This window comes from Pseudophryne corroboree, chromosome 6 (genome assembly GCF_028390025.1).
Source record: "Pseudophryne corroboree isolate aPseCor3 chromosome 6, aPseCor3.hap2, whole genome shotgun sequence".
In the NCBI taxonomy this organism is placed as follows: domain Eukaryota; kingdom Metazoa; phylum Chordata; class Amphibia; order Anura; family Myobatrachidae; genus Pseudophryne; species Pseudophryne corroboree.
In genome coordinates, this window is record NC_086449.1 from 825,730,477 (window position 1) to 825,758,195 (window position 27,719).

General features: G+C 49.1%; 1 protein-coding gene across 1 annotated transcript in view; it reads left to right on the plus strand.

Annotated features, from left to right (window-relative positions):
* Window positions 1–2,069: 2,069 nt before the first annotated feature.
* The window catches only part of LOC134933802 (uncharacterized), a 31,418-nt gene continuing 5,768 nt past the window's right edge, over window positions 2,070–27,719 (plus strand). The window contains exons 1-4 of the mRNA XM_063929262.1: window positions 2,070–2,509; window positions 21,686–21,821; window positions 25,205–25,571; window positions 26,084–27,226. Coding sequence (XP_063785332.1) covers window positions 2,226–2,509; window positions 21,686–21,821; window positions 25,205–25,571; window positions 26,084–27,226 — 1,930 coding nt within the window. The 5' untranslated portion in view covers window positions 2,070–2,225. The remainder of the gene's footprint in view (window positions 2,510–21,685; window positions 21,822–25,204; window positions 25,572–26,083; window positions 27,227–27,719) is intronic.

The window sequence follows — 27,719 nt, forward strand, 5'->3', positions numbered from 1 at the left end:
CACCCTAGCTGTGAAGGCAGTCGCCGGGCCGCCATCTTTTGGGTCACAGCTGCTGCGTGTGCCGTCATGCAACCGCTGCGGCCCGCCCGACAAAAGGTCCAGAAACGTCTGCGTTGTCCGGACCACGCCCCTCAAACAGAGCGTGACCCTGCCAGGATTCCTTATGGTGTGATAGGGGAGGAGGTCCATGGGGGGGTGACACCAACCCTAGTGACTCCTCTGTTCCTACCCCCTATATTTTAAATAGGAACAGTGCGCACATTCGGTGCACAGCCCAAAAATGGGCGTGTTCTTGCTGGGAAGGGGCATGGCCACACAATAGTAACCCCAATTCAAATTACACCACAGTACTGCAACTTTAATCACATTATATCATGCGATAGTGTCCATAATTCATATTACATCCCACAGTAGTATCACTTTACCTTATAAACGTTACTCCTCACAGTAGAGCCCCTTATTCACATTACACCCCATACCCTATTGCTCTTTATTCACATTAGACCACACAGTAGTGCCCTTTCTATACGTTACGCCACATATTAGAGCACCTTATACACATGATGCCACACATTAGTAATGCATTTATACACATACAGTAATACCACACAGTAATGCCCCTTACACATATGCCGCACATTATTAATGACCTTATACACATAATGACACACATAGTGCCCCTTACACATATGCAGAACACTATTGCACAACCAACCCACCCGCACACAGCACTCACATGGCCGCTAACACTGCGACCTCTACCTCTGCTTGGATACAGATGTGTCCTCATACATCTTGCCTCAATACGCCAAGCAGCAGGAGATGCCTGGCATGAGTCAGCTGGCAGCTCTGCTAACATTGGGCGCCTTTTTGATGAAAATGCGTCTTATTTGCATTACTATGTGGCTAGGATGCACAAGCAGCTTCTGCTGATTAAAATGATATGCGACATGCCTATGGTGGTCATTCTGAGTTGTTCGCTAGCTGTTTTCGTTCGCAGCGCAGCGATTAGGCAAAAAAGCGACACTTCTGCGCATGCGCAACGTACTTTCACAACAGCCGATGTTTTTTTACACAAGGTCTAGCAAAGCTTTTCAGTCGCATTGCTGGCCGCTGAGTGATTGACAGGAATGGGGTGTTTCTGGGAGGTAACTGACCGTTTTCAGGGAGTGTGCTGAAAAACGCAGGCGTGTCAGATACAAACGCAGGTGTGCCTGGGGAAACGCAGGCGTGGCTGACCAAACGCAGGGCGTGTTCGTGACGTCAAAACAGGAACTAGTCTGAAGTGATCGCAAGCGCTGAGTAGGTCTGGAGCTACTCTGAAACTGCTCGAAAATATTTTTGTAGCCGCTCTGCGATCCTTTCGTTCGCACTTCTGCTAAGCTAAAATACACTCCCAGAGGGCGGCGGCTTAGCGTTTGCACGGCTGCTAAAAGCAGGTAGCGAGCGAACAACTCGGAATGAGGGTCCATATTCTGTGTGCGACTGCGGCTGTATCTGCATACGAAATGCTACATTGCAGTGATTTCCAGGCATACACTGTAACATAGCATTTTGTATGCAGATACAGCTGCAGTCATACGCAGAATGTAGGCATGCCGCATATCATTTTAATCACCAGAAGCCGCTTGTGCCCCTAGTCATACCAAATGCCCTAGACATTTGCCTAGTTTACCTATGCCTAGGGCCGGCTCTGTGTCTTAACGCGAACAGTACTCCAGGATAACGCAGGTACTCCGCCGGCCATCATTGCCGCAAACACTGGTTTTGCTGGGGTTACCCGTGTTCAGTGGAAACGGAGTCGATCCGGGAAAAACCCGGGAAAGAGGGTCTAAGCCGGGTACGACCTGGGAATTTGGTGGAAAAGGGGTACATAGAAAGAGGAGACCGCAGGTTTTTTGCAGAGCTGACACTCTACCATCATTACCTGAGGTCAGAATCAGATCGCTGTGTGGAGAGAGGAGACATCAGGTGATATGGGACAGGGGTCAGTTTAGGTTTCGTTTCTCTTATCTGTCATCAGAGGAGGATCCGCCCCGGGATGGATAATAATAGTCCTGACATACCAGGGGCAGCCTCAGTCTATCACAGCACTCAGAGAGCACCGCTAAGCTCGGCAGTGTGAGGTGACCCCAGCAGTGTGAGGTGATCCGGGGGCCCGGCAGTGTGGGGTGATCCGGGGGCCCCGGCACTCAGGGGACCCCCTCCCCCGGGAGACCAGGGCCATGTCGGACCCCACGGTCACCGCCTTCCTGACCAAGCTGCTGTGCTCGCACGGGGGGCGGCTGCCGAGGGAGCGGCTGACGCAGCTGCTGGAGCTCCCCCCGGAGCAGATCGGGCAGATCCTGCAGGATGAGGCGCAGAGGTTCCCGCAGGTGGGAGAGCTGGTCCTGGCCCAGAGCCCCGTCAGGATCTGCCGCAAGTACCGGAAGAAAGAGGAGGAGGAGGAGTGCGGGAGCCTGCACCTGTGCAGGGAGTACATGCGGGGCACATGCTGGCCGGACATGAGGTGGGTACTGCTGGCATCATCCCATACACAGGGGGCAGGAGGTGGGTACTGGCATCATCCCATACACAGGGGGCAGGAGGTGGGTACTGGCTGGCAGCGTCCTATACACAGGGGGCAGGAGGTGGGTACTGACTGGCAGCGTCCTATACACAGGGGGCAGGAGGTGGGTACTGGCTGGCAGCGTCCTATACACAGGGGGCAGGAGGTGGGTACTGACTGGCAGCGTCCTATACACAGGGGGCAGGAGGTGGGTACTGGCTGGCAGCGTCCTATACACAGGAGGCAGGAGGTGGGTACTGGCTGGCAGCATCTCATACACAGGGGGTAGGAGATGGGTACTGGCTGGCAGCTATGGGGCATTCTGTTGTCACGGGTGGGACATTTGCACTAAGGTTTTCTCTCTCTCTCATATTATGATGTATAGTTACATAATTATGGTAGTATACATACAGTGTGCAATGCCTGGTATAAGATGTGTATGGTAACTCTTTATTTGCATCATTCGGTATGGCGTGACTTGTGTCACGGGTGGGACCAGTGCTGCAAGTATGGCGATACGGGGCTGTACTGCATACCGGTAAGAAATTACCAGCCGGTACGCAGTACCGCCGGGCCGACCGCCATGCTTGCAACCCGCTGCTGTGTCAAGGAAGGAGAGCGCGGTCCCTCAGTGCTCAGTCAGACTGTGGTCTCCGGCGGCGGCTTGTATCTTCTCATTGAGGCGCCGGTTTGTTAGCCAATCAGAGCTCGCGGACCGGCAGCCGCAGCTCCTGATTGGCTGCCGGTCCACAAGCTCTGATTGGCTAACGAACCGGCACCTCAATGAGAAGATACACGCCGTGCCGGAGACCAGAGTCTGACTGAGCAGCACTGAGGGACCGCACTGCACTCTCCTCTCCTTAGCAGACACAGCAGCAGCAGAGGGGGGTGGGGGTGGGGGGTTCGGTATATTGACTATGATTTCTGGCACTGTGGGGCATATGTATAACTGGCACTGTGGGGCATATCTGGCACTGTGGGTCATATGTATAACTGGCACTGTGGGGCATATGTATATCTGGCACTGGCGGCATATGTATAACTGGCACTGTGGAACATTTGTATAACTGGCACTGTGGGGCATATCTGGCACTGTGGGGACATATGTATATCTTGCACTGCAGCACTGGCACTGGGGGCATATGTGTATATCTGGCTACGTGGGACATAGGTATATTTGGCACTGTGGGGCATATCTGGCACTGTGGGACATATGTATAACTGGCACTGTGGGGCATATGTATATCTGGCACTGTGGGGCATATCTGGCACTGTGGGATATATGTATAACTGGCACTGTGGGACATATGTATAACTGGCACTGTGGGGCATATGTATATCTGGCACTGGTGGCATATGTATAACTGGCACTGTGGGGCATATCTGGCACTGTGGGTCATATGTATAACTGGCACTGTGGGGCATATCTGGCACTGTGGGGCATATGTGTATCTGGCACTGGGGGCATATGTGCTGTATATCTGGCACTGTGAGGCATATGTATATCTGGCACTGTGGGGCATATGTGTATCTGGCACTGTGGGGCATATGTGTATCTGGCACTGTGGGGCATATGTGTATCTGGCACTGTAGGAGCATAACTGGCACTGTGGGGGCATATCTTGCACTGTAGGAACATATCTGGCACTGTAGGAGCATATCTGGCACTGTGGGGGATATGTGTATCTGGCACTGTGGGGGCGTATCTGGCACTGTAGGAGCATATGTGGCACTTTGGGGGCATATCTGGCACTGTAGGAGCATATGTGTATCTGGCACTGTGGGGCATATGTGTATCTGGCACTGTAGGGCATACGTGTATATGGCACTGTGGGCACATATCTGGCACTATAGGAGCATAACTGACACTGTGGGGGCATATCTTGCACTGTAGGAACATATCTGGCACTGTGGGGGCATATCTGGCACTGTGGGGGATATGTGTATCTGGCACTGTGGGGGCGTATCTGGCACTGTAGGAGCATATGTGGCACTTTTGGGGGCATATCTGGCACTGTAGGAGCATATGTGTATCTGGCACTGTGGGGCGTATCTGGCACTGTGGGGGCATGTGTTTATCTGGCACTTCTGGGGTCATATGTGTATCTGGCCCCCATTGTCATTGACCACACCCCCATGTGGCCACACCCATTTTTTGGCGAACACACACAGTACCACTAAGAAATCTTTTCTACTTGCACCACTGGGTGGGACAGAAAGTAGACCTACCTTCTCACATAGCGACCTACCTTCATACATAGTGAGCAGTTTCATACAATCTCTGTGAATGTACAGGTGGGATAAAATGTATAATAATTGTGAAGTAAGAACTTGGTGTAAAATAGATTACAAAAAAAAACAAGAAGAGAAGTATTAGATTTATGCAAAATAATGTTTTCAAATGTCACGGGTGGGACACAGTGCAAAATCATTCTCAGTAACACCCACTGTATGTGTGTAAAACAAATACACTTTGCTATATAATCATTTTTGTCATGTAACGTGTCAATTTTATTACAAACATTTCACTTTTAACTAGTGATGAGCGGATTCGGTTTTACTCGGTTTTACTCGGTTCTCAAAACCGAATCTTATTGGCTCACTGGTGTCACGTGTTTTGGATAGCCAATAAGATTCGGTTTTGAGAACCGAGTAAAACCGAGTAAAACCGAATCCGCTCATCACTACTTTTAACCCTGTTCAGCACACCTTCCATAGCAGGAAACTCATAATAACTGCCTGTAACCGTATATAGAAGAACTGGTGCAGGTGACGCTGCAAGAATCTGATCAACATTTACAAAATCAATATCATTTTCATTTATTTTGAACAGTTTTCCATTTTCCCCAACAACCTTCAGTAGCATTACTGTCACTGACCAGTCATTGTCACTAGAGCCCTGAGCAATGCCAGTATATATCTGTAGTGAGCAGTAATTCTGGAAGATGTTTCTGGAATTATTTAATAGTAACAAAGCCCAAGGACAGGCATAGGAGGAGAAGACCAGGTGTAAAAAAAACAGTCACCAGATTTCTATATGTCCCATAGAATCATCCCCCTAGCCAGCCAGGGGCGTATAGGAGGAGGGGGGCGTCTAATGTCCCACTTAGAGAAAAGGATGTTGTTATTATTATTATTATTATTATTATCCTTTATTTATATGGCGCCACAAGGGTTCCGCAGCGCCCAATTACAGAGTACATATGCACATAATCAAAACAGGAAAAGTGACTTACAGCTGAAGACAATATAGGACAAGTACAGGGTAACTAAGCATAACTACACCAGTAGACGACATAGAGATGACTTTCAAGGTGGCCAAAAAACTGCGGGATCTGGGCGGTTCAGGATTATTAAAGTAAGAAAAGGATAAGCACATGAGGGAAGAGGGCCCTGCTCGTGAGAGCTTACATTCTAAAGGGGAGGGGTAGACAGACAGGGGTGACACAGATGGGGTACATAGAGAGCGTGGAACAGAGGCTTAGGATGAGATTTGGCTGGGTTTGGTGAAGAAGTGGGTCTTGAGAGCCCGATTGAAGTTCTGTAGAGAGGTGGAGAGTCTGAGGGGGAGAGGTAGGGAATTCCAGAGAAGTGGTGCAGCACGTGAAAAATCTTGGAGGTAGGAGTGGGAGGAAGTAATCAGAAGACAGGAGAGTCGGCGTGCATTAGCAGAGCGAAGAGGATGGGTGGGAGAGTAAAGGGAGATAAGGTCAGAGATGTAGATGGGAGAGGAGTGGGTGAGGGCTTTGTAAGCGAGTGTGAGAAGCTTGAAATGGATTCTGAAAGGGAAGGGAAGCCAGTGAAGGGCTTGTAGGAGAGGAGAGGTGGACATAGTGCGTTTGGTGAGGAAGATGAGCCGGGCAGCAGCATTGAGGATAGATTGGAGTGGAGAGAGGTAGTAGTCAGGGAGGCCAGTCAGAGGAGATTACAGTAGTCCAGTCTGGAGATGACCAGTGAGTGGATAATGATCTTGGTGGCATCCTGGGTGAGAAAGGGTCTGATCCTGGAAATGTTTTTGAGATGAAAATGACAGGTTTGTGAGAGGTGCTGAATGTGTAGTGTGAAGGAGAGGGAGGAGTCAAGGATTACGCCAAGACAGCGCACTTGGGGGCTAGAGGAGATAGTAGTGCCATCAATAGATAATGAGATTGTAGGAGGTGAGGTTATGCGGGAGGGTGGGAAGATGATCAGTTCAGTCTTAGACATGTTGAGTTTAAGAAAGCGCTGGGACATCCAGGAAGAGGTAGCAGAGAGACAGTTGGAGGTACGAGTGAGGAGAGCGGGGGAGAGGTCAGGGGAGGATAGGTAGATTTGAGTGTCATCAGCATAGAGGCGGTATTGGAAACCAAAAGAACTAATAAGTTCAACTAAAGAGGACGTATAGAGAGAGAAAAGGAGAGGACCAAGAACGGAGCCTTGGGGGACACCAACAGTTAGTGGAAGTGGGGGGGAGGTAGCATCATGGGAAGAGACAGAGAAGGAACAATCAGAGAGGTAGGAGGACAGCCAGGAGAGGGCAGTATCACGCAGACCAAGAGAGTGAAGGATTTGCAGTAGGAGAGGGTGGTCCACAGTGTCAAAAGCAGCAGAGAGATCAAGAAGAATAAGCAGAGAGTAGGGGAAATTATAGGGAAAACTTGGCACATCTATTCTATGGAACATATCACTAGTATTCTAAAGGGATCCTCTAAAACTTTCTTAAGGTCTGGGAACCCTGGACCTCTTTTTTTTAAATCCCACCCCCCTTTAATTGACTAGCCTTTGGTCTCCTATACACATAAACTGCAAATATACTATTACGATGATTTCTAGATTATTATCCGGAGACATGACCAGCCGAGGTATCCCCCATCCTTCCACTCTATATTTTTCCTATTCTCTGTCTCCATTCTCCTTTATCCTCTATTTCTATTCTCATTCTTTTTCTTTCTCTCTTCCTCTCCTCTCTCAATTCGTACACTGTTTCTCAATGTATTAAAAATACGATGAGACTGTTTAATGGTCTACAGATGCATATGTTTTCAGGAATCTTTATATATCAAGCACTGGTTTCTCAATCACTGTTTATTTTGGGTATCCGTTAATCTTGTATGTACGCTGTTGTACGCTGTTGCTGACAATTTCTGTAATGCATGTCATCTCTCTAATAAAAAACTTGACTTTAAAAAAATACAAATAATAATAATAATAGTAGTAGTAGTAGTAGTAGTAGTAGTAGTAATAATAATAATAATAGTAGTAGTAGCAGCAATAATAATAATAATAATAGTAGTAGTAGTAATAATAATAATAATAATAATAATAATAATAATAGTAGTAGTAGTAGTAGTAATAATAATAATAATAGTAGTAGTAGCAATAATAATAATAATAATAGTAGTAGTAATAATAATAGTAGTAATAGTAGTAGTAGTAGTAATAATAATAATAATAATAATAATAGTAGTAGTAGTAGTAATAATAGTAGTAGTAGCAATAATAATAATAATAATAATAATAATAATAATAGTAGTAGTAGTAATAATAATAATAGTAGTAGCAATAATAATAATAGTAGTAGTAGTAGTAATAATAATAATAGTAGTAGTAGTAGTAGTAGTAGTAATAATAGTAGTAGTAATAATAATAATAATAATAATAATAATAGTAGTAGTAGTAGTAATAATAATAATAATAATAGTAGTAGTAATTATTATTTTCTCTGACGTCCTAAGTGGATGCTGGGGACTCCGTAAGGACCATGGGGAATAGCGGCTCCGCAGGAGACAGGGCACAAAAGTAAAAGCTTTAGGATCAGGTGGTGTGCACTGGCTCCTCCCCCTATGACCCTCCTCCAAGCCTCAGTTAGGTTTTTGTGCCCGGCCGAGCAGGGTGCAATCTAGGTGGCTCTCCTAAAGAGCTGCTTAGAGTAAAAGTTTTGTTAGGTTTTTTATTTTCAGTGAGTCCTGCTGGCAACAGGCTCACTGCAACGAGGGACTTAGGGGAGAAGAAGTGAACTCACCTGCGTGCAGGATGGATTGGCTTCTTAGGCTACTGGACACTAGCTCCAGAGGGACGATCACAGGTACAGCCTGGATGGGTCACCGGAGCCGCGCCGCCGACCCCCTTGCAGATGCCGAAGAGAGAAGAGGTCCAGAAACCGGCGGCTGAAGACTTCTCAGTCTTCATGAGGTAGCGCACAGCACTGCAGCTGTGCGCCATTGCTCTCAGCACACTTCACACCAACGGTCACTGAGGGTGCAGGGCGCTGGGGGGGGCGCTCTGGGCAGCAATGAAAGTACCTTTTGGTGTGTGCTGGCAAACTCTCCCTCTGTCTCCCCAAAGGGCTAGTGGGGTCCTGTCCTCTATCAGAGCATTCCCTGTGTGTGTGCTGTGTGTCGGTACGTGTGTGTCGACATGTATGAGGACGATGTTGGTGAGGAGGCGGAGCAATTGCCTGTAATGGTGATGTCACTCTCTAGGGAGTCGACACCGGAATGGATGGCTTATTTAGGGAATTACGTGATAATGTCAACACGCTGCAAGGTCGGTTGACGACATGAGACGGCCGGCAAACCAATTAGTACCTGTCCAGGCGTCTCAAACACCGTCAGGGGCTTTAAAACGCTCATTACCTCAGTCGGTCGACACAGACACAGACACGGACACTGACTCCAGTGTCGACGGTGAAGAAACAAACGTATTTTCCATTAGGGCCACACGTTACATGTTAAGGGCAATGAAGGAGGTGTTACATATTTCTGATACTACAAGTACCACAAAAAAGGGTATTATGTGGGGTGTGAAAAAACTACCTGTAGTTTTTCCTGAATCAGATAAATTAAATGAAGTGTGTGATGATGCGTGGGTTTCCCCCGATAGAAAATTATTGGCGTTATACCCTTTCCCGCCAGAAGTTAGGGCGCGTTGGGAAACACCCCCTAGGGTGGATAAGGCGCTCACACGCTTATCAAAACAAGTGGCGTTACCGTCTCCAGATACGGCCGCCCTCAAGGAGCCAGCTGATAGGAGGCTGGAAAATATCCTAAAAAGTATATACACACATACTGGTGTTATACTGCGACCAGCGATCGCCTCAGCCTGGATGTGCAGCGCTGGGGTGGCTTGGTCGGATTCCCTGACTGAAAATATTGATACCCTTGACAGGGACAGTATTTTATTGACTATAGAGCATTTAAAGGATGCATTTCTATATATGCGAGATGCACAGAGGGATATTTGCACTCTGGCATCAAGAGTAAGTGCGATGTCCATGTCTGCCAGAAGATGTTTATGGACACGACAGTGGTCAGGTGATGCAGATTCCAAACGGCACATGGAAGTATTGCCGTATAAAGGGGAGGAGTTATTTGGGGTCGGTCCATCGGACCTGGTGGCCACGGCAACAGCTGGAAAATCCACCTTTTTTACCCCAAGTCACATCTCAGCAGAAAAAGACACCGTCTTTTCAGCCTCAGTCCTTTCGTCCCCATAAGGGCAAGCGGGCAAAGGCCAGTCATATCTGCCCAGGGGTAGAGGAAAGGGAAGAAGACTGCAGCAGGCAGCCCCTTCCCAGGAACAGAAGCCCTCCACCGCTTCTGCCAAGTCCTCAGCATGACGCTGGGGCCGTACAAGCGGACTCAGGTGCGGTGGGGGGGTCGTCTCAAGAGTTTCAGCACGCAGTGGGCTCACTCGCAAGTGGACCCCTGGATCCTACAAGTAGTATCCCAGGGGTACAGATTGGAAATTCGAGACGTCTCCCCCTCGCAGGTTCCTGAAGTCTGATTTACCAACGTCTCCCTCCGACAGGGAGGCAGTATTGGAAACAATTCACAAGCTGTATTCCCAGCAGGTGATAATCAAAGTACCCCTCCTACAACAAGGAAAGGGGTATTATTCCACACTATTTGTGGTACTGAAGCCAGACGGCTCGGTGAGACCTATTCTAAATCTGAAATCTTTGAACACTTACATACAAAGGTTCAAATCAAGATGGAGTCACTCAGAGCAGTGATAGCGAACCAGGAAGAAGGGGACTATATGGTGTCCCTGGACATCAAGGATGCTTACCTCCATGTCCCAATTTGCCCTTCTCACCAAGGGTACCTCAGGTTCGTGGTACAGAACTGTCACTATCAGTTTCAGACGCTGCCGTTTGGATTGTCCACGGCACCCCGGGTCTTTACCAAGGTAATGGCCGAAATGATGATTCTTCTTCAAAGAAAAGGCATCTTAATTATCCCTTACTTGGACGATCTCCTGATAAGGGCAAGGTCCAGAGAACAGTTGGAGGTCAGAGTAGCACTATCTCAAGTAGTTCTACGACAGCACGGGTGGATTCTAAATATTCCAAAATCGCAGCTGATTCCGACGACACGTCTGCTGTTCCTAGGGATGATTCTGGACACAGTCCAGAAAAAGGTGTTTCTCCCGGAGGAGAAAGCCAGGGAGTTATCCGAGCTAGTCAGAAACCTCCTAAAACCAGGCCAAGTGTCAGTGCATCAATGCACAAGAGTCCTGGGAAAAATGGTGGCTTCTTACGAAGCGATTCCATTCGGCAGATTTCACGCAAGAATTTTTCAGTGGGATCTGCTGGACGAATGGTCCGGATCGCATCTTCAGATGCATCAGCGGATAATCCTGTCTCCAAGGACAAGGGTGTCTCTTCTGTGGTGGCTGCAGAGTGCTCATCTACTAGAGGGCAGCAGATTCGGCATTCAGGACTGGGTCCTGGTGACCACGGATGCCAGCCTGAGAGGCTGGGGAGCAGTCACACAGGGAAGAAATTTCCAAGGAGTGTGGTCAAGTCTGGAGACTTCTCTCCACATAAATATACTGGAGCTAAGGGCAATTTACAATGCTCTGAGCCTAGGAAGACCTCTGCTTCAAAGTCAACCGGTGCTGATCCAGTCGGACAACATCACGGCAGTCGCCCACGTAAACAGACAGGGCGGCACAAGAAGCAGGAGGGAAATGGCAGCAAGGATTCTTCGCGGGGCGAAAAATCATGTGATAACACTGTCAGCGGTGTTCATTCCGGGAGTGGACAACTGGGAAGCAGACTTCCTCAGCAGGCACGACCTCCACCCGGGAGAGTGGGGACTTCATCTGGAAGTCTTCCACATGATTGTGAACCGTTGGGAAAGACCAAAGGTGGACATGATGGCGTCCCGTCTGAACAAAAAACTGGACAGGTATTGCGCCAGGTCAAGAGAACCTCAGGCAATAGCTGGGACGCTCTGGTAACACCGTGGGTGTACCAGTCGGTGTATGTGTTCCCTCCTCTGCCTCTCATACCCAAGGTACTGAGAATTATAAGACGGAGAGGAGTAAGAACTATACTCGTGGCTCCGGATTGGCCAAGAAGGACGTGGTACCCGGAACTTCAAGAGATACTAAGAAGGGACTTGCTTCAGCAAGGATCATGTCTGTTCCAAGACTTACCGCGGCTGCGTTTGACGGCAGGGCGGTTGAACGCCGGATCCTAAGGGAAAAAGGCATTCCGGAAGAGGTCATCCCTACTCTGGTCAGAGCCAGGAAGGAGGTGACCGCACAACATTATCACCGCATTTGGCAAAAATATGTTGCATGGTGTGAGGCCAAGAAGGCCCCCACGGAGGAATTTCAACTCGGTCGATTCCTGCATTTCCTACAAACAGGAGTGTCTATGGGCCTCAAATTGGGGTCCATTAAGGTTCAAATTTCGGCCCTGTCGATTTTCTTCCAGAAAGAATTGGCTTCAGTTCCTGAAGTCCAGAAGTTTGTCAAGGGAGTACTGCATATACAACCCCCTTTTGTGCCTCCAGTGGCACTGTGGGATCTCAACGTAGTTCTGGGATTCCTCAAATCACATTGGTTTAAACCGCTCAAATCTGTGGATTTGAAATATCTCACATGGAAAGTGACCATGCTGTTGGCCCTGGCCTCGGCCAGGCGAGTGTCAGAATTGGCGGCTTTGTCTCACAAAAGCCCATATCTGATTGTCCATTCGGACAGGGCAGAGCTGCGGACTCGTCCCCAGTTTCTCCCTAAGGTGGTGTCAGCGTTTCAACTGAACCAGCTTATTGTGGTACCTGCGGCTACTAGGGACTTGGAGGACTCCAAGTTGCTAGATGTTGTCAGGGCCCTGAAAATATAGGTTTTCAGGACGGCTGGAGTCAGGAAAACTGACTTGCTGTTATCCTGTATGCACCCAACAAACTGGGTGCTCTTGCTTCTAAGCAGACGATTGCTAGTTGGATGTGTAGTACAATTCAGCTTGCACATTCTGTGGCAGGCCTGCCACAGCCAAAATATGTAAATGCCCATTCCACAAGGAAGGTGGGCTCATCTTGGGCGGCTGCCCGAGGGGTCTCGGCTTTACAACTTTGCCGAGCTGCTACTTGGTCAGGGGCAAACACGTTTGCAAAATTCTACAAATTTGATACCCTGGCTGAGGAGGACCTGGAGTTCTCTCATTCGGTGCTGCAGAGTCATCCGCACTCTCCCGCCCGTTTGGGAGCTTTGGTATAATCCCCATGGTCCTTACGGAGTCCCCAGCATCCACTTAGGACGTCAGAGAAAATAAGAATTTACTTACCGATAATTCTATTTCTCGTAGTCCGTAGTGGATGCTGGGCGCCCATCCCAAGTGCGGATTGTCTGCAATACTTGTACATAGTTATTGTTACAAAAATCGGGTTATTATTGTTGTGAGCCATCTTTTCAGAGGCCCTGCTGTTATCATGCTGTTAACTGGGTTCAGATCACAGGTTGTACAGTGTGATTGGTGTGGCTGGTATGAGTCTTACCCGGGATTCAAAATCCTTCCTTATTGTGTACGCTCGTCCGGGCACAGTATCCTAACTGAGGCTTGGAGGAGGGTCATAGGGGGAGGAGCCAGTGCACACCACCTGATCCTAAAGCTTTTACTTTTGTGCCCTGTCTCCTGCGGAGCCGCTATTCCCCATGGTCCTTACGGAGTCCCCAGCATCCACTACGGACTACGAGAAATAGAATTATCGGTAAGTAGTAGTAGTAATAATAATAATAATAATAAATAAGAATTTACTCACCGGTAATTCTATTTCTCGTAGTCCGTAGTGGATGCTGGGAACTCCGTAAGGACCATGGGGAATAGCGGGCTCCGAAGGAGGCTGGGCACTCTAGAAAGATCTTAGACTACCTGGTGTGCACTGGCTCCTCCCACTATGACCCTCCTCCAAGCCTCAGTTAGGTACTGTGCCCGGACGAGCGTACACAATAAGGAAGGATTTTGAATCCCGGGTAAGACTCATACCAGCCACACCAATCACACCGTACAACTCGTGATATGAAACACAGTTAACAGTATGAAACAATAGAGCCTCTCAACAGATGGCTCAACAATAACCCGATTTAGTTAACAATAACTATGTACAAGTAATGCAGATAAACCGCACTTGGGATGGGCGCCCAGCATCCACTACGGACTACGAGAAATAGAATTACCGGTGAGTAAATTCTTATTTTCTCTAACGTCCTAGTGGATGCTGGGAACTCCGTAAGGACCATGGGGATTATACCAAAGCTCCCAAACGGGCGGGAGAGTGCGGATGACTCTGCAGCACTGAATGAGAGAACTCCAGGTCCTCCTCAGCCAGGGTATCAAATTTGTAGAATTTTGCAAACGTGTTTGCCCCTGACCAAGTAGCTGCTCGGCAAAGTTGTAAAGCCGAGACCCTTCGGGCAGCCGCCCAAGATGAGCCCACCTTCCTTGTGGAATGGGCATTGACAGATTTTGGCTGTGGCAGGCCTGCCACAGTATGTGCAAGCTGAATTGTAGTACAAATCCAACGAGCAATAGTCTGCTTAGAAGCAGGAGCACCCAGCTTGTTAGGTGCATATAGGATAAACAGCGAGTCAGATTTTCTGACTCTAGCCGTTCTGGAAACATATATTTTCAGTGCCCTGACAACGTCTAGCAACTTGGAGTCCTCCAAGTCCCTAGTAGCCTAGGCACCACAATAGGCTGGTTCAGGTGAAACGCTGACACCACCTTTGGGAGAAACTGGGGACGAGTCCTCAATTCTGCCCTATCCATATGGAAAATCAAATAAGGGCTTTTACAAGACAAAGCCGCCAACTTTGATACTCGCCTGGCAGAAGCCAAGGCCAATAACATAACCACCTTCCACGTGAGATATTTCAGATCCACGGTTTTTAGTGGTTCAAACCAATGTGATTTTAAGAAACTCAACACCACGTTGAGATCCCAAGGTGCCACAGGAGGCACAAACGGGGGCTGACTCTGCAGCACTCCTTTTATAAATGTCTGAACTTCAGGTACTGAAGCTAGTTCTTTTTGAAAGAAAATCGACAGAGCCGAGATCTGTACCTTAATGGAACCCAATTTAAGGCCCATAGTCACTCCTGCTTGCAGGAAATGCAGAAATCGACCTAGTTGAAATTCCTCTGTTGGGGCCCTTTCGGCCTCACACCATGCAACATATTTTCGCCATATGCGGTGATAATGAGTTGCTGTAACCTCTTTCCTGGCTTTAGTAAGCGTAGGAATGACTTCCTCCGGAATGCCCTTTTCCTTCAGGATCCGGCGTTCAACCGCCATGCCGACAAACGCAGCCGCGGTAAGTCTTGGAACAGACAGGGCCCCTGCTGCCGCAGGTCCTGTCTGAGTGGCAGAAACCATGGGTCCTCTGATATAAATTCTTGAAGTTCTGGGTACCAAGCTCTTCTTGGCCATCCACGAGTATCGTTCTTACTCCTCGCCTTCTTATTATTCTCAGTACCTTTGGTATGAGAGGCAGAGGGGAGAACACATAAACCGACTGGTACACCCACGGTGTTACCAGAGCGTCCATAGCTATCGCCTGAGGGTCCCTTGACCCGGTGCAATATCTTTTATAGCTTTTTGTTGAGGCGGGACGCCATCATGTCCACCTGTGGCCTTTCCCAATGGTGTACAATCCTATTGGAAGACTTCTGGAGGAAGTCCCCATTCTCCCGGGTGGAGGTCGTGTCTGTTGAGAAGATCTGCTTCCCAGTTGTCCACTCCGGGAATGAACACTGCTGACAGTGCTAACACATGATTTTCCGCCTATCGGAGAATCCTTGTGGCTTCTGCCATCGCCATCCTGCTTCTTGTGCCGCCCTGTTGGTTTACATGGGCGACTGCCGTGATGTTGTCTGATTGGATCAGTACCGGCTGGTTTTGAAGCAGAGGCCTTGCCGGCCTCAGGGCATTGTAAATGGCCCTCAGGTCCAGAATATTTATGTGTAGGGAAATAACCTGACTTGACCAAAGTCCCTGGAAATTTCTTCCCTGTGTGACTGCCTCCCAGCCTCAAAGGCTGGAATCCATGGTCACTAGGACCTAGTCCTGTATGCCGAACCTGCGGCCCTCTTGAAGATGGGCACTCTGCAGCCACCACAGTAGAGATACCCTGGTCCTTGGAGACAGGGTTATCAGCCTATGCATCGGAAGATGCGATCCGGACCACTTGTCCAACAGGTCCCTCTGAAAAGTTCTTGTATGGAACCTGCCTAATGGGATTGCTTCGTAGGAAGCTACCATTTTTCCCAGGACTCGCGTGCAATGATGCACCGCTACCTATTTTGGCTTCAGGAGGTCTCTGACTAGAGATGACAACTCCTTGGCTTTCTCCTCCGGGAGAAACACTATTTCTGGTTTATGTCCAGAACCATCCCCAGGAACAGTAGACGTGTCATAGGAACCAGCTGTGACTTTGGACTGTTTAGAATCCAACCATGCTGTTGTAGCACTTTCCAAAATAGTGCTACCCCGACTACCAACTGCTCCTTGGACCTCGCCCTTATAACGAGATTGTCCAAGTACGGGATAATTACAACTCCCTTTTTTTGAAGGAGTATCAACATTTCGGCCATTACCTTGATAAAACACCCTCTGTGCCATGTACAGTCCAAACGGCAGTGTCTGGACTTGGTAATGGTAATCCTGTACCACAAATCTGAGGTACTCCTGGCGAGGATGGTAAATGGGGACATGCAGGTAAGCATCCTTGATGTCCCAGGATACCATGTAATCCCCCTCGTCCAGGCTTGGAATAACCGCCCTGAGCGATTCCATCTTGAACTTGAATTTTTGTGTTCAAGGATTTTAAATATAAAATGGGTCACACCGAACCATGCGGTTTCGGTACCCCAACCCGTGTGGAATAGTAACCCCGTCCTTGTTGAAGTAGGGGCACCTTGAGTATTACCTGCTGGGAATACCGCTTATTAATTGCCTCTAGCACAGCCTCCCTGCCTGAGGGAGTTGTCAGCAAGGCATATTTTAGGAAACGGCTGGGGGGAGACATCTCGAATTCCAGCTTGTACCCCTGAAATACTACTTGAAAGAAACAGGGATCCACCTGTGAGCGAGCCCACTAATTGCTGAAATTTTTGAGACGGCCCCCCACCGTACCTGGCTACACCTGTGGAGCACCCGCGTCATGGTGTGGCCTCACAGGAGGCGGGGGAAGAATCTTGATTCTGGGAACAGGCTGACTGGTGCAGCTTTTTTCCCTCTACCCTTGTCTCTGTACAGAAAGGAAGCGCCATTTGTTTCTGAAGCCGAAAGGACTGTACCTTTGTCTGTGAGGAAACCTGAGGTAAAATTATTTCTTCCCAGCAGTTGCTGTGGATACGAGGTCCCAGAGACCATCCCCAAATAATTCCTCACCCTTATAAGGCTCTCTATGCGCTTTTTAAGTCAGCATCACCTGTCCAGTGACAGGTCTCTAATACCCTCCTGACAGAATGGACATTACATTTATTTTGGATGCCAGCCGGCAAAATATCCCTCTGTGCATCCCCCATATATAAGACGACGTCTTTAATATGTTTTTATGTTTGCCAACTAGTATCCCTGTTTGACAGGGTCACCGACCACGCTGCAGCAGCACTATCTGCAGGTCTCAGTCTAGTACCTGAGTGTGTAAATACAGACTTCAGGATAGCCTCCTGTTTTTTATCAACAGGTACCTATTAAAGTGGCCGTATCCTAAGACGGCAGTGCCACCTTTTTTGACAAACGTGTGAGCGCCTTATCCACCCTAGGGGATATCTCCCAGCGTAACTTATCCACCTGGCGGGAAAGGGTACGCCATCAGTAACTTTTTATAAATTACCAGTTTCTTAACGGCGGAACCCACGCTTTCACACACTTCATTTATTCATCTGATGGGGGAACAAAACACTGCCTGTTTTTTCTCCCCAAACCTAAAACCCATTTTTAGAGGTGCTTGGGTTAAAGTCAGAAATGTATAACACATTTTTTATTGCCGGGATCACGTCACGGATGTTCCTAGTGGATTGTGTATATGTCTCCACCTTGTCGACACTGGAGTCAGACTCCGTGTCGACATCTGTGTCTGCCATCTGAGAGAGCGGGCGTTTTTGAGCCCCTGATGGCCTTTGAGACGCCTGGGCAGGCGCGGGCTGCGAAGCCGGCTGTCCCACAGCTGTTACGTCATCCACCCTTTTATGTAAGGAGTTGACACTGTCGGTTAATACCTTTCACCTATCCATCCACTCTGGTGTCGGCCCCACAGGGGGCGACATCACATATATCGGCCTCTGTTCTGTCACCATATAAGCCTCCTCATTCAACATGTCGACACAGCCGTACCGACACACCGCAGACACACAGGGAATGCTCTAAACGAGGACAGGACCCACAAAAGCCCTTTGGGGGGACAGAGTAAGAGTATGCCAGCACAAACCAGAGCGCTATATATATACAGGGACTAACTGAGTTATGTCCCTAATAGCTGCTTTTTATATAATATACTGTATACAGTGCCAATTTTAATGCCCCCCCTCTCTTTTCCCTCTTACTGTACTGTAGAATTGCAGGGAAGAGCCAGGGAGCTTCCCTCCAGCCGAGCTGTGAGGGAAAAATGGCGCCAGTGTGCTGAGGAGATAGGCTCCGCCCCTTTTTCGCGGCCTATTCTCCCGTTTTTTATGGAATTCTGGCAGGGGTATTTACCTCATATATAGCCCCTGGGGCCATATATTGAGGTATTTTAGCCAGCCAAGGTGTTTTTATTGCTGCCTCAGGGCGCCCCCCCCAGCGCCCTGCACCCTCAGTGACCGGAGTGTGAAGTGTGTGAGAGGAGCAATGGCGCACAGCTGCAGTGCTGTGCGCTACCTTGGTGAAGACAGAGTCTTCATGCCGCCGATTTTCCGGACCTTCTTGCTTCTGGCTCTGTAAGGGGGACGGCGGCGCGGCTCCGGGACCGAACATCAAGGCTGGGCCTGCGGTCGATCCCTCTGGAGCTAATGGTGTCCAGTAGCCTAAGAAGCCCAATCCGGCTGCAAGCAGGCGAGTTCGCTTCTTCTCCCCTTAGTCCCTCGCTGCAGTGAGCCTGTTGCCAGCAGGTCTCACTGAAAATAACAAATTCTAAGACTATAACTTTCTAAGAGCTCAGGAGAGCCCCTAGTGTGCATCCAACCTCGGCCGGGCACGAAATCTAACTGAGGCTTGGAGGAGGGTCATAGTGGGAGGAGCCAGTGCACACCAGGTAGTCTAAGATCTTTCTAGAGTGCCCAGCCTCCTTCGGAGCCCGCTATTCCCCATGGTCCTTACGGAGTTCCCAGCATCCACTAGGACGTTAGAGAAATAATAATAATAATAATACTACACCATTACTTCCACTGGGCACAGGTCCTCCAAATGAGAATTTAATATATAATTTTGATGGAATTTGTTTTAGCAACCAACATAATATACAAATTACTACAAATGTATTTTTCGTTTATCCTATTTTTTAGGACTATAGTTCCACCTAATTTAGGTCCACAGTCAATAGATTTACCCCATATGGTTGACACGCATAGATATAAAAGGTCCACATGTAAAAGGTTGACAGTAATTAAAGTTCAACAGGTACAAAAGTTCAGCAGGTTCAAATGGTCGACACACCTGTGGTCAACATTTTTAAGTTTAAAAAAAAACACTTTTTCATACTCTACCATCCACACGGACTACGATTGGGAATAGTAACCTGTGCCGACCGCCGTGGAAGCGCAGCGAGGCTCCTTGCCCAAAGCCTGGTGAGCGAAGGGGTACACTTATGGGGTGTTAGAGCAAAACACATGGCAAAAAATGTGTCAACATTTTTGTGTCAACCTTTTCCATGTCGGTCTTTTTGTCTCTGCCGACCTTTTGTGCCTATCGATCATAGAAACTGTTGACCTTTAACATGCTGACCTATTGACTCTGCCACCCTTTTGTCTCGGTTGATCTTGTGCATGTCGACCATATAGGGTCAACTTTATTTAGGGCGACCTAGTGATTCACACCCATTTATTCTGTACACATTTTGTATATTCCTTTATATCTGTGACTGAGATGTTTATATTTCTAGGTTAGGTTAGTAAATGTCGCATTGTCAGGCTGCTATCAGTCAGGTGACCGGGCGCGCCCTCGCTGCCTACACTCTGCGATCACAGGTTGGGTTTGGGTCACACAGGACCACCTGTTACTGACTCCACCCACTGCGCAGTGGGCGGGTATTTTGCTGCTCCTACCACGTGGCACCTGGAACCACGTTTCTGCTCAGGCTCCTACCACCGGCACCTGAATACCGCTTATTGCTGTGTATGCATAGATACGCTGCTGCCACATCTCCTGGTTGGCTGACCCCCACTGGCCACTGACCACGCCCCTGCATCGGTAACTGGCAGAAGGCGGAGCTTGGAGACGTTGGGCTTACTTCAGGACAGGCGGAGAACGAGACTGCGTTTGTCACATTCCTATTGGTCGCAAGATGAAGGCAGATGTCTTGAGGCAAAATGTTTAGTCACTCAAAATAAATCTTAAAAAAGACCCTCCCCTGTTGCCAGGGGTTGCAGCATATAAAATGGTTACAGCAGTTCAATCCCTCTTGATGTCCCACAAGGCACACACATTTTAAGGATCACAGACTTATTTTTACCTCACTCCAATACATTATACCATAGGGGGCAGTTCCGCCCTGTTCTCTTTACCCAATCACAGTAAGTGCATGCCTCGGGCAAATACATGTTTAACATTGTCCCCTATGGACAGTGGTCAGTGGTTACTCCTCTGTGCCTTAGCCCATCCAGGGTGTTAGTCACGCCCATGGTGCCACCATGTTTGTGAGGAAAAAAAGTTCCCTCCAAAAACTACTTCCAGGGATCTGCCAGGGGACCAAGCCTGCTACCTCTAGTCTGAATCCAAGCACCACAGATGGGCAGCCAGGGTCCCCTGGCAGGGTCTCCTGACCACCGAGTGGAAGTCCCTCGGGGCTCACTGAAGCCCTTTAGCTGGCTGAGTGGCCAGCTCATTTCTCTGCCTTCCCATGCAACTCCCATCCGGGAGGCTGCCTGGGAAGGCATTCCGTTTTCCTGGGAGAGGGCTGGGGGTCCCAGTACCCCACACAGAGCCCTAGATCCCCCTAGACCACCAGGAAACAAATGCACCTTCTCCTTAAAATACATTAACACATGCTTAATTTAAAATACATTTTTGCTGCCCTGCACCAGGCATTTACACAGTGCAGCACTGCAGCCTGGGATTTGCTTGCCTGGCTCAGTGCTGCTCATACTTTTTAAATAACGTTTACACATTTACACATTTGATGCTGGGGGTGCCAGGAGCAAGCGACCGATCCCCAGTGTCCAAAGCTCACACATCACATCGCTCCTGGTCCCCCCAGTGGGCTGCTCTGCACCTTCCCCTGGTGCACCGCACCAGGGGTGAACACTCAGCCTTGCTGCAACCTGAGCTGGGGGTACAGGGAGCGGACTCTCCCAGTTGCCCAGTGTGCAGCACAATCTTGCATTGATGGGGTCCCTGTGTGGAAACCTCACTCACAGCCCTGCAGCCAGGTCTTGGTTGCAGAAGCATGTTGCACCAAGCGCTCCGTTTGTCCATTTAAAGATGGCGCCGCAGCACAAGGGTTAACCTCTTCAGTGCCATCTTCTCCACATGGGTTGGGGTCTCTGGCCACAGGGCGGAGGATCAAGTACAGATGTGTGGGGGCCATGGCAGAGTAACCCAGCATTACACCTCTCTCACCTCCAGACCCTTTAGCGGCGGTGCCCCCCACAGGCATGTTACTCCAACACTGGCCCAATGTATTATATTCAATTTTAGCTAAAACAATATTTTTTTTGCCTATGTTCCAGGTGTCCGCGCTGGTTGTCCCATAATATGTTATCAGATCACAATCAGATGGTGCTGAAGGATAATGAGCTCAGCGGGCTAAATGACCAGGAATTAAAGGTCCTTCTGCTGCAGAATGACAGCCAGCTGCTACCGGAGGTGAGACTTACCACCGCTGGGCTGGGAGGATCAGTGCTGTGTATAGCGGCACTGGCGCTATTAGTGTTTATGTATATTTTGGCGCTAAACTTGGGTTTCTCAGCACCAGTAAATTTGTACAATTCTAAGATATCGCCGAGAGGACCGAGGGGGAAATTCCGATCTGATCGCTGGGCTGCGTTTTTTGGTGCCCTGCGATCAGATAGTCGCCGCCTACAGGGGGTGGGGAAATCGCTGTGCAAGTGTGCGATCGCTTCGTTAGCAGAGCTGCACAAACATCAGTTTGTGCAGTCTCTGCGCAGCCCGGGACTTACTCTGCCGCTGCGATTAAATCCTCCTGATCGGGGCTGGAGCTGACATCAGACACCCTCCCTCAAAACGCCCGTCTGCGTTTTTCCAGACACTCCCGGAAAACGGTCAGTTGCCACCCACAAACGTCCTCGTCCTGTCAATCACCTTGCGAACTCCCGTGCGATTGGATCCTTCGCACCATCCAGTCGCAGCGCGCCATCCCCGTAGCAGCTGTCCGTCGCACCGGCGCATTGCAGGGCTCAGATGCATGCGCAGTTCAGATCTGATCGCACGCTGTGCGAAAGTGCACAGAAGTCATCAGATCTGAATTACCCCCTGAGTTTTTCAGAATAGTTCTTGGTTTGTAAGATACCTATAAGGGGAGAGACCTCACCCATAAAACTGCGCCGTAGGGTAACAAAGCTGTGTTGCAAATGTCCCTTTGCCACCATACTATGCTCCATCCGAGGTAGGTATCAGCCAGTAAATGTGTAATAAATAACTATAAAAAATTGATCTCATAGGGGTCAATCAAATTGCCGGCCAGGGTTAGGCTGTAGGGAGGTGGAGTTAGGATTTAGGCACCACCTAATCCTTGTCGGGATGCTATTGTTGGTATTCCGACTGCCGGCATCCCAGTACCTACCCGTAGAGACTATGGGGGACATTTACTAAGCAGTGATAAAAGCGGAGAAGTGGAGAAGTTGCCCCATCAACCAATTAGCAGCTCTGTATCTTTTTACAGTATGCAAATTATAGATGTTACTTCAGTGCTGATTGGTTGCCATGGGCAACTTCTCCACTGGCTCACTTCTCCACTCTTATCACTGCTTAGTAAATGTCCCCCTAAGTGACATATAATGACATATGATCCCTGCCCGCTCCTGTTGTATTATATGACTTGTGACTAGGGAGGCCAATCCCGGGCCGTTTTTTTAACGGTGTAGGGAGCAGCGCTGGAGGGTAGGTAGCGGTGCGGGAGGGTGTAGGTAGCGGCGGGGAAGGGAGGGAGGGTGTAGGTAGCAGTGCAGGAGGGTGTAGGTAGCTGGGCGGGAGGGTGTAGGTAGCGGTGCGGAGGGTGGAGGTAGCTGGGCGGGAGGGTGTAGGTAGCGGTGCGGAGGGTGTAGGTAGCTGGGCGGGAGGGTGTAGGTAGCGGTGCGGAGGGTGTAGGTAGCTGGGTGGGAGGGTGTAGGTAGCAGTGCAGGAGGGTGTAGGTAGCGGTGCGGAGGGTGTAGGTAGCTGGGCGGGAGGATGTAGGTAGCTGGGCGGGAGGGTGTAGGTAGCGGTGCAGAGGGTGTAGGTAGCTGGGCGGGAGGGTGTAGGTAGCTGGGCGGGAGGGTGTAGGTAGCGGTGCAGAGGGTGTAGGTAGCTGGGCGGGAGGGTGTAGGTAGCGGTGCGGAGGGTGTAGGTAGCTGGGCGGGAGGGTGTAGGTAGCGGTGCGGAGGGTGTAGGTAGCTGGGCGGGAGGGTGTAGGTAGCGGTGCGGAGGGTGTAGGTAGCTGGGCGGGAGGGTGTAGGTAGCGGTGCAGAGGGTGTAGGTAGCTGGGCGGGAGGGTGTAGGTAGCTGGGCGGAAGGGTGTACAGTAGGTAGCGGGGAGGGTGATGTTAGCACTGCACGGAGGGAGGGTGGGTGTAAGTACCACTTACTATTAGGTGGGCGCCAGCCATGGACACACTGAACGCGGCGGCATTTCAAATGAAGCGCCGGCCGCCAGCCAACCAGAGCTGGCGGACCAGCAGCCAATCAGGGAAGCGGCCGCAGCAGTCGCTCCTGATTGGCTGCCGCGGCAGCTTCCCTGATTGGCTGCCGGTCCGCCAGCTCTGATTGGCTGGCGGCCGGCGCCACATTTGAAGTGCCGCCGCGTTCAGCGTTCGTCTATGGCTGCCGCCCGCCTAAGTGTAAGTAGTATTACTTACACACACTCCCTCCCGCACATGCGCAGTGTAATCCCGTGAATCCCATTTTTGGGCCCAAATCCCGGGATTGGCCTCTCTACTTGTGACAAAGGCTGCAAGGTATGTATTACAAGGAGAGAATATGGGGCGTATGTGACTAAGGGAGATTAAGGGACATTAGCAAGAAGGGGAGGGGGTGCATACCTGTGTATGACAATGAGTAGGAAAGTGTGACTAGAAGAGAGAGGGGGGTATATGTGACAAGTGGTGACATAATGTGGGGCAGATGTGGAGGGACCAGATGTGGCCGGTACGCGAGGCACCACATGATGTATGTTTATTTTAATTTAAGACGTGCATGTGGGGAAGGGGCCCCTGGCATATGTCAAATTTAGGGCCCCAGATTGCCTTAATCCCCCACTGAGCACATCCCATCATTGCATTACATTTGCTGTTACAATTCTGTCATGCTACCGCAGCGAATGCAATAAATATAAGTATGGACAATGGGGGTCATTCCGAGTTGTTAGCTCGTTATTTTTTTTCCGCAACGGAGCGATTAGTCGCTAATGCGCATGCGCAATGTCCGCAGTGCGACTGCGCCAAGTAAATTTGCTATGCAGTTAGGTATTTTACTCACGGCATTACGAGGTTTTTTCTTCGTTCTGGTGATCGTAATGTGATTGACAGGAAGTGGATGTTTCTGGGCGGAAACTGGCCGTTTTATGGGTGTGTGCGAAAAAACGCTGCCGTTTCTGGGAAAAACGCGGGAGTGGCTGGAGAAACAGAGGAGTGTCTGGGCGAACGCTGGGTGTGTTTGTGACGTCAAACCAGGAACGACACTGACTGAACTGATCGCAGATGCCGAGTAAGTGTGGAGCTACTCAGAAACTGCTAAGAAGTGTCTATTCGCAATTCTGCTAATCTTTCGTTCGCAATTTTGATAAGCTAAGATTCACTCCCAGTAGGCGGCGGCTTAGCGTGTGCAAAGCTGCTAAAAGCAGCTTGCGAGCGAACAACTCGGAATGACCCCCAATGTGAGACAGAGCAGTAATCGCAACCCCAGACTTTTGCAACGTTCAGCAAATGAAATATACTTGTTTGGCCTCAGAATACGAGCGAGCGTCCTTCTTACGTGTCTCATGTGCAGCAGAGGTGTGGGGCTTATTACTGTATCGCTGACTCTTTTCTCTGCAGGTCTGTTGGAAATACCTGGAAGTCACCTGTGAGCAAGGAAATGCGTGTACACGGCTGCACGTCTGTGAATATTTCACGCGAGGGGAATGTAACCGCCGTGTTTGCAAGAAGTCGCACAATCTTCTGGAGGCGAGCCCCGATTTACTGCATGATCGCCACAAGCTACCTGTCGACGCTGTGCAGAACTTTCAGATGCTCTGCGTACTCAAACATAACCAGCGGCTCCAGGAACGAGGCAAAGACGTGAGAAGGAGGGCAATGCGAGGCCGCAGGGGCAGAGACTGGCGAAGATCCAAAACTAGACGTAGAACTGTATCTCGGTGCGTAATGCAGGACAGGAGTCGAAAAAGACAGATGAAAGGAAAAGGTATCCCGTAAAAAAATTATCTTCTTATGGCCACTGTAAATGAGTAATTTAATTACCACAATCACTGTACAGTTATTAAAGTCCCGGTGCTAATGGGGAATTTGGAAGATTAGAATTATACCTAAATTTGCAATTAACTTGAATAAACTATAAAAATGATTATAGTCTCATCCAATATCATTTAAACCATGAGGCTCATTTATCAACGAGTGATAAAACGCGTTGTGAATGATAAAACACGCTGCGTATGATATATGGTGTTCCAGCCAATCCGCTCGCAACTGTCATTTGTTCAGCTCCTGTCGTGTGTTTGAAAAATGACAGTTGGGAGCTGATTGGCTGGAGCACCATTCATCATACGCAACGCGTTTTACCACTCGTTGATAAATGGGCCTTGTTTTTCATTTAAATTAAATAATTCCCCTATTTTTCATAGAAGTCTAACATAAACAACATAATTGTCATTTTGGTTCCATCTATGGTGATCTAATGCTGTTAACAAATTAATTTAGGGTTCCAGGTTCGGGGGAGATCTAGCAGCCGACCAGCGTCTGAGAGTGGCGAGAGCGATCATTGCGAGTCTGTAGAAGATGACGATGACGATGGACATGAGAAACCTGAGCTAGAAAAGTTAAAAGATGACTGGTGTAGACCCAAAACACCCGGTTCAGGCAACACACACGTGGGATCAGATAGACGACTCAAATTAGCTGCACCGTCATGCAACGCGCCCAAAGTGCATCCTCCTTTGTCAGATACTACTATACCTAATGCAGCGCAAGCTCGCACAGAGGGACTGCCATCTGCTAGATCAGACAAAGCAATGAGTGCACCAAGCGCTCCACTTACAGGATCCAGTGAGACAATCGGACCATCCCGTGTTACCACAAAGTCAAATTATTCCACCGCTGGTGACCCCAGTTTTATAATGGTCGCATCTATAAGAGATACTTATACTTCTCACCCAACACCGCCTGCAGGATCTACTAAGCCTGTAATTACTCCAATCTCAGCAACATGGAGTGCATTATCCACTGCCCAGCCCTCGACACAGTACAGTAGAATAAACAGGACAACATCATCTCCAGTAATCCCTCCAGTCACTGTGACACGCCTTGGGGAGCGTTATCAACCGAATACTACTTCACATAATGCTGCGCAAATCAGAACGGAGCAAGTATCACCTGCTGCATCCAGCAACGCAATGAATACACCAACTGACGCACTTCAAAAATCCAGTCAACGGCTTGGACCATCTACTGTTCCACCAACATCTTCAGTTAGCTTGACTTCAAATAAGCCAACACAGCTCACTGGAGCAATGTCGGTATCCAGCAACGTGTCCAATTATCAGAGGAGGAGGCCACGCCGTATTCCACCAGTAACGGCTCATGCTTTATCCACCGCTACAACACCTGCTAAGGCCGCAATATCTCACCTTGGAGGTACCAGAAGCCTACGTGCATCAAACGTCTGTAACCACCCATCCAGGCTATCTGAGGGAGCTGACCAATCAAGCAAGCTCCTCACCAGTGTAAAGCCAGTGTCAAGACCTGATCTCAGCCAATTTTCTGGCACTAGATCAGCAGTTGAAGTTCTCAAACATCATCCGGTTGCCAGAACGTCCCCAGATAGACCTACGTCATCCAGAAAATGTAAGCTCTTGTGTCCAGTGTTTGAGGAAAGGCGGGGTTGTTTTAAAAGGTTTGTGATCTATTACAATACAAACCATAGATAGTCACTTAATGCTTAGTTATATTGTTTTGTTTTTATATATACTACATTGCGTGGAAATGCCCCTGCAAGCAGTGATCGTTCTTCGAAAATAGGGGGATCCCCTTGCACATGATGTGGAAAGGGGAGTCAGCCCAGAACAGGGGCCCTTATGATATAAGAAGAGTGCATAGACACAGGGGTAAAGCTACGCGCTTTCACCTGGAGAAAATAATCAGTTTGGCCCCCGCCTTCCCTAGCCTACTTCCCAGTAATATCCACCACCACTGCCCCTACTTATTCCCCCTCTTCCTGCAGTGCCAATGTAGTGCTGCACGGTCATACCCATGTAACACGCTGGTGTAAAGTAACATTAATCTTGCACTTTTAGATGTTCACCTGTATCACATCACATTCCTATTAGAAATGCGATTA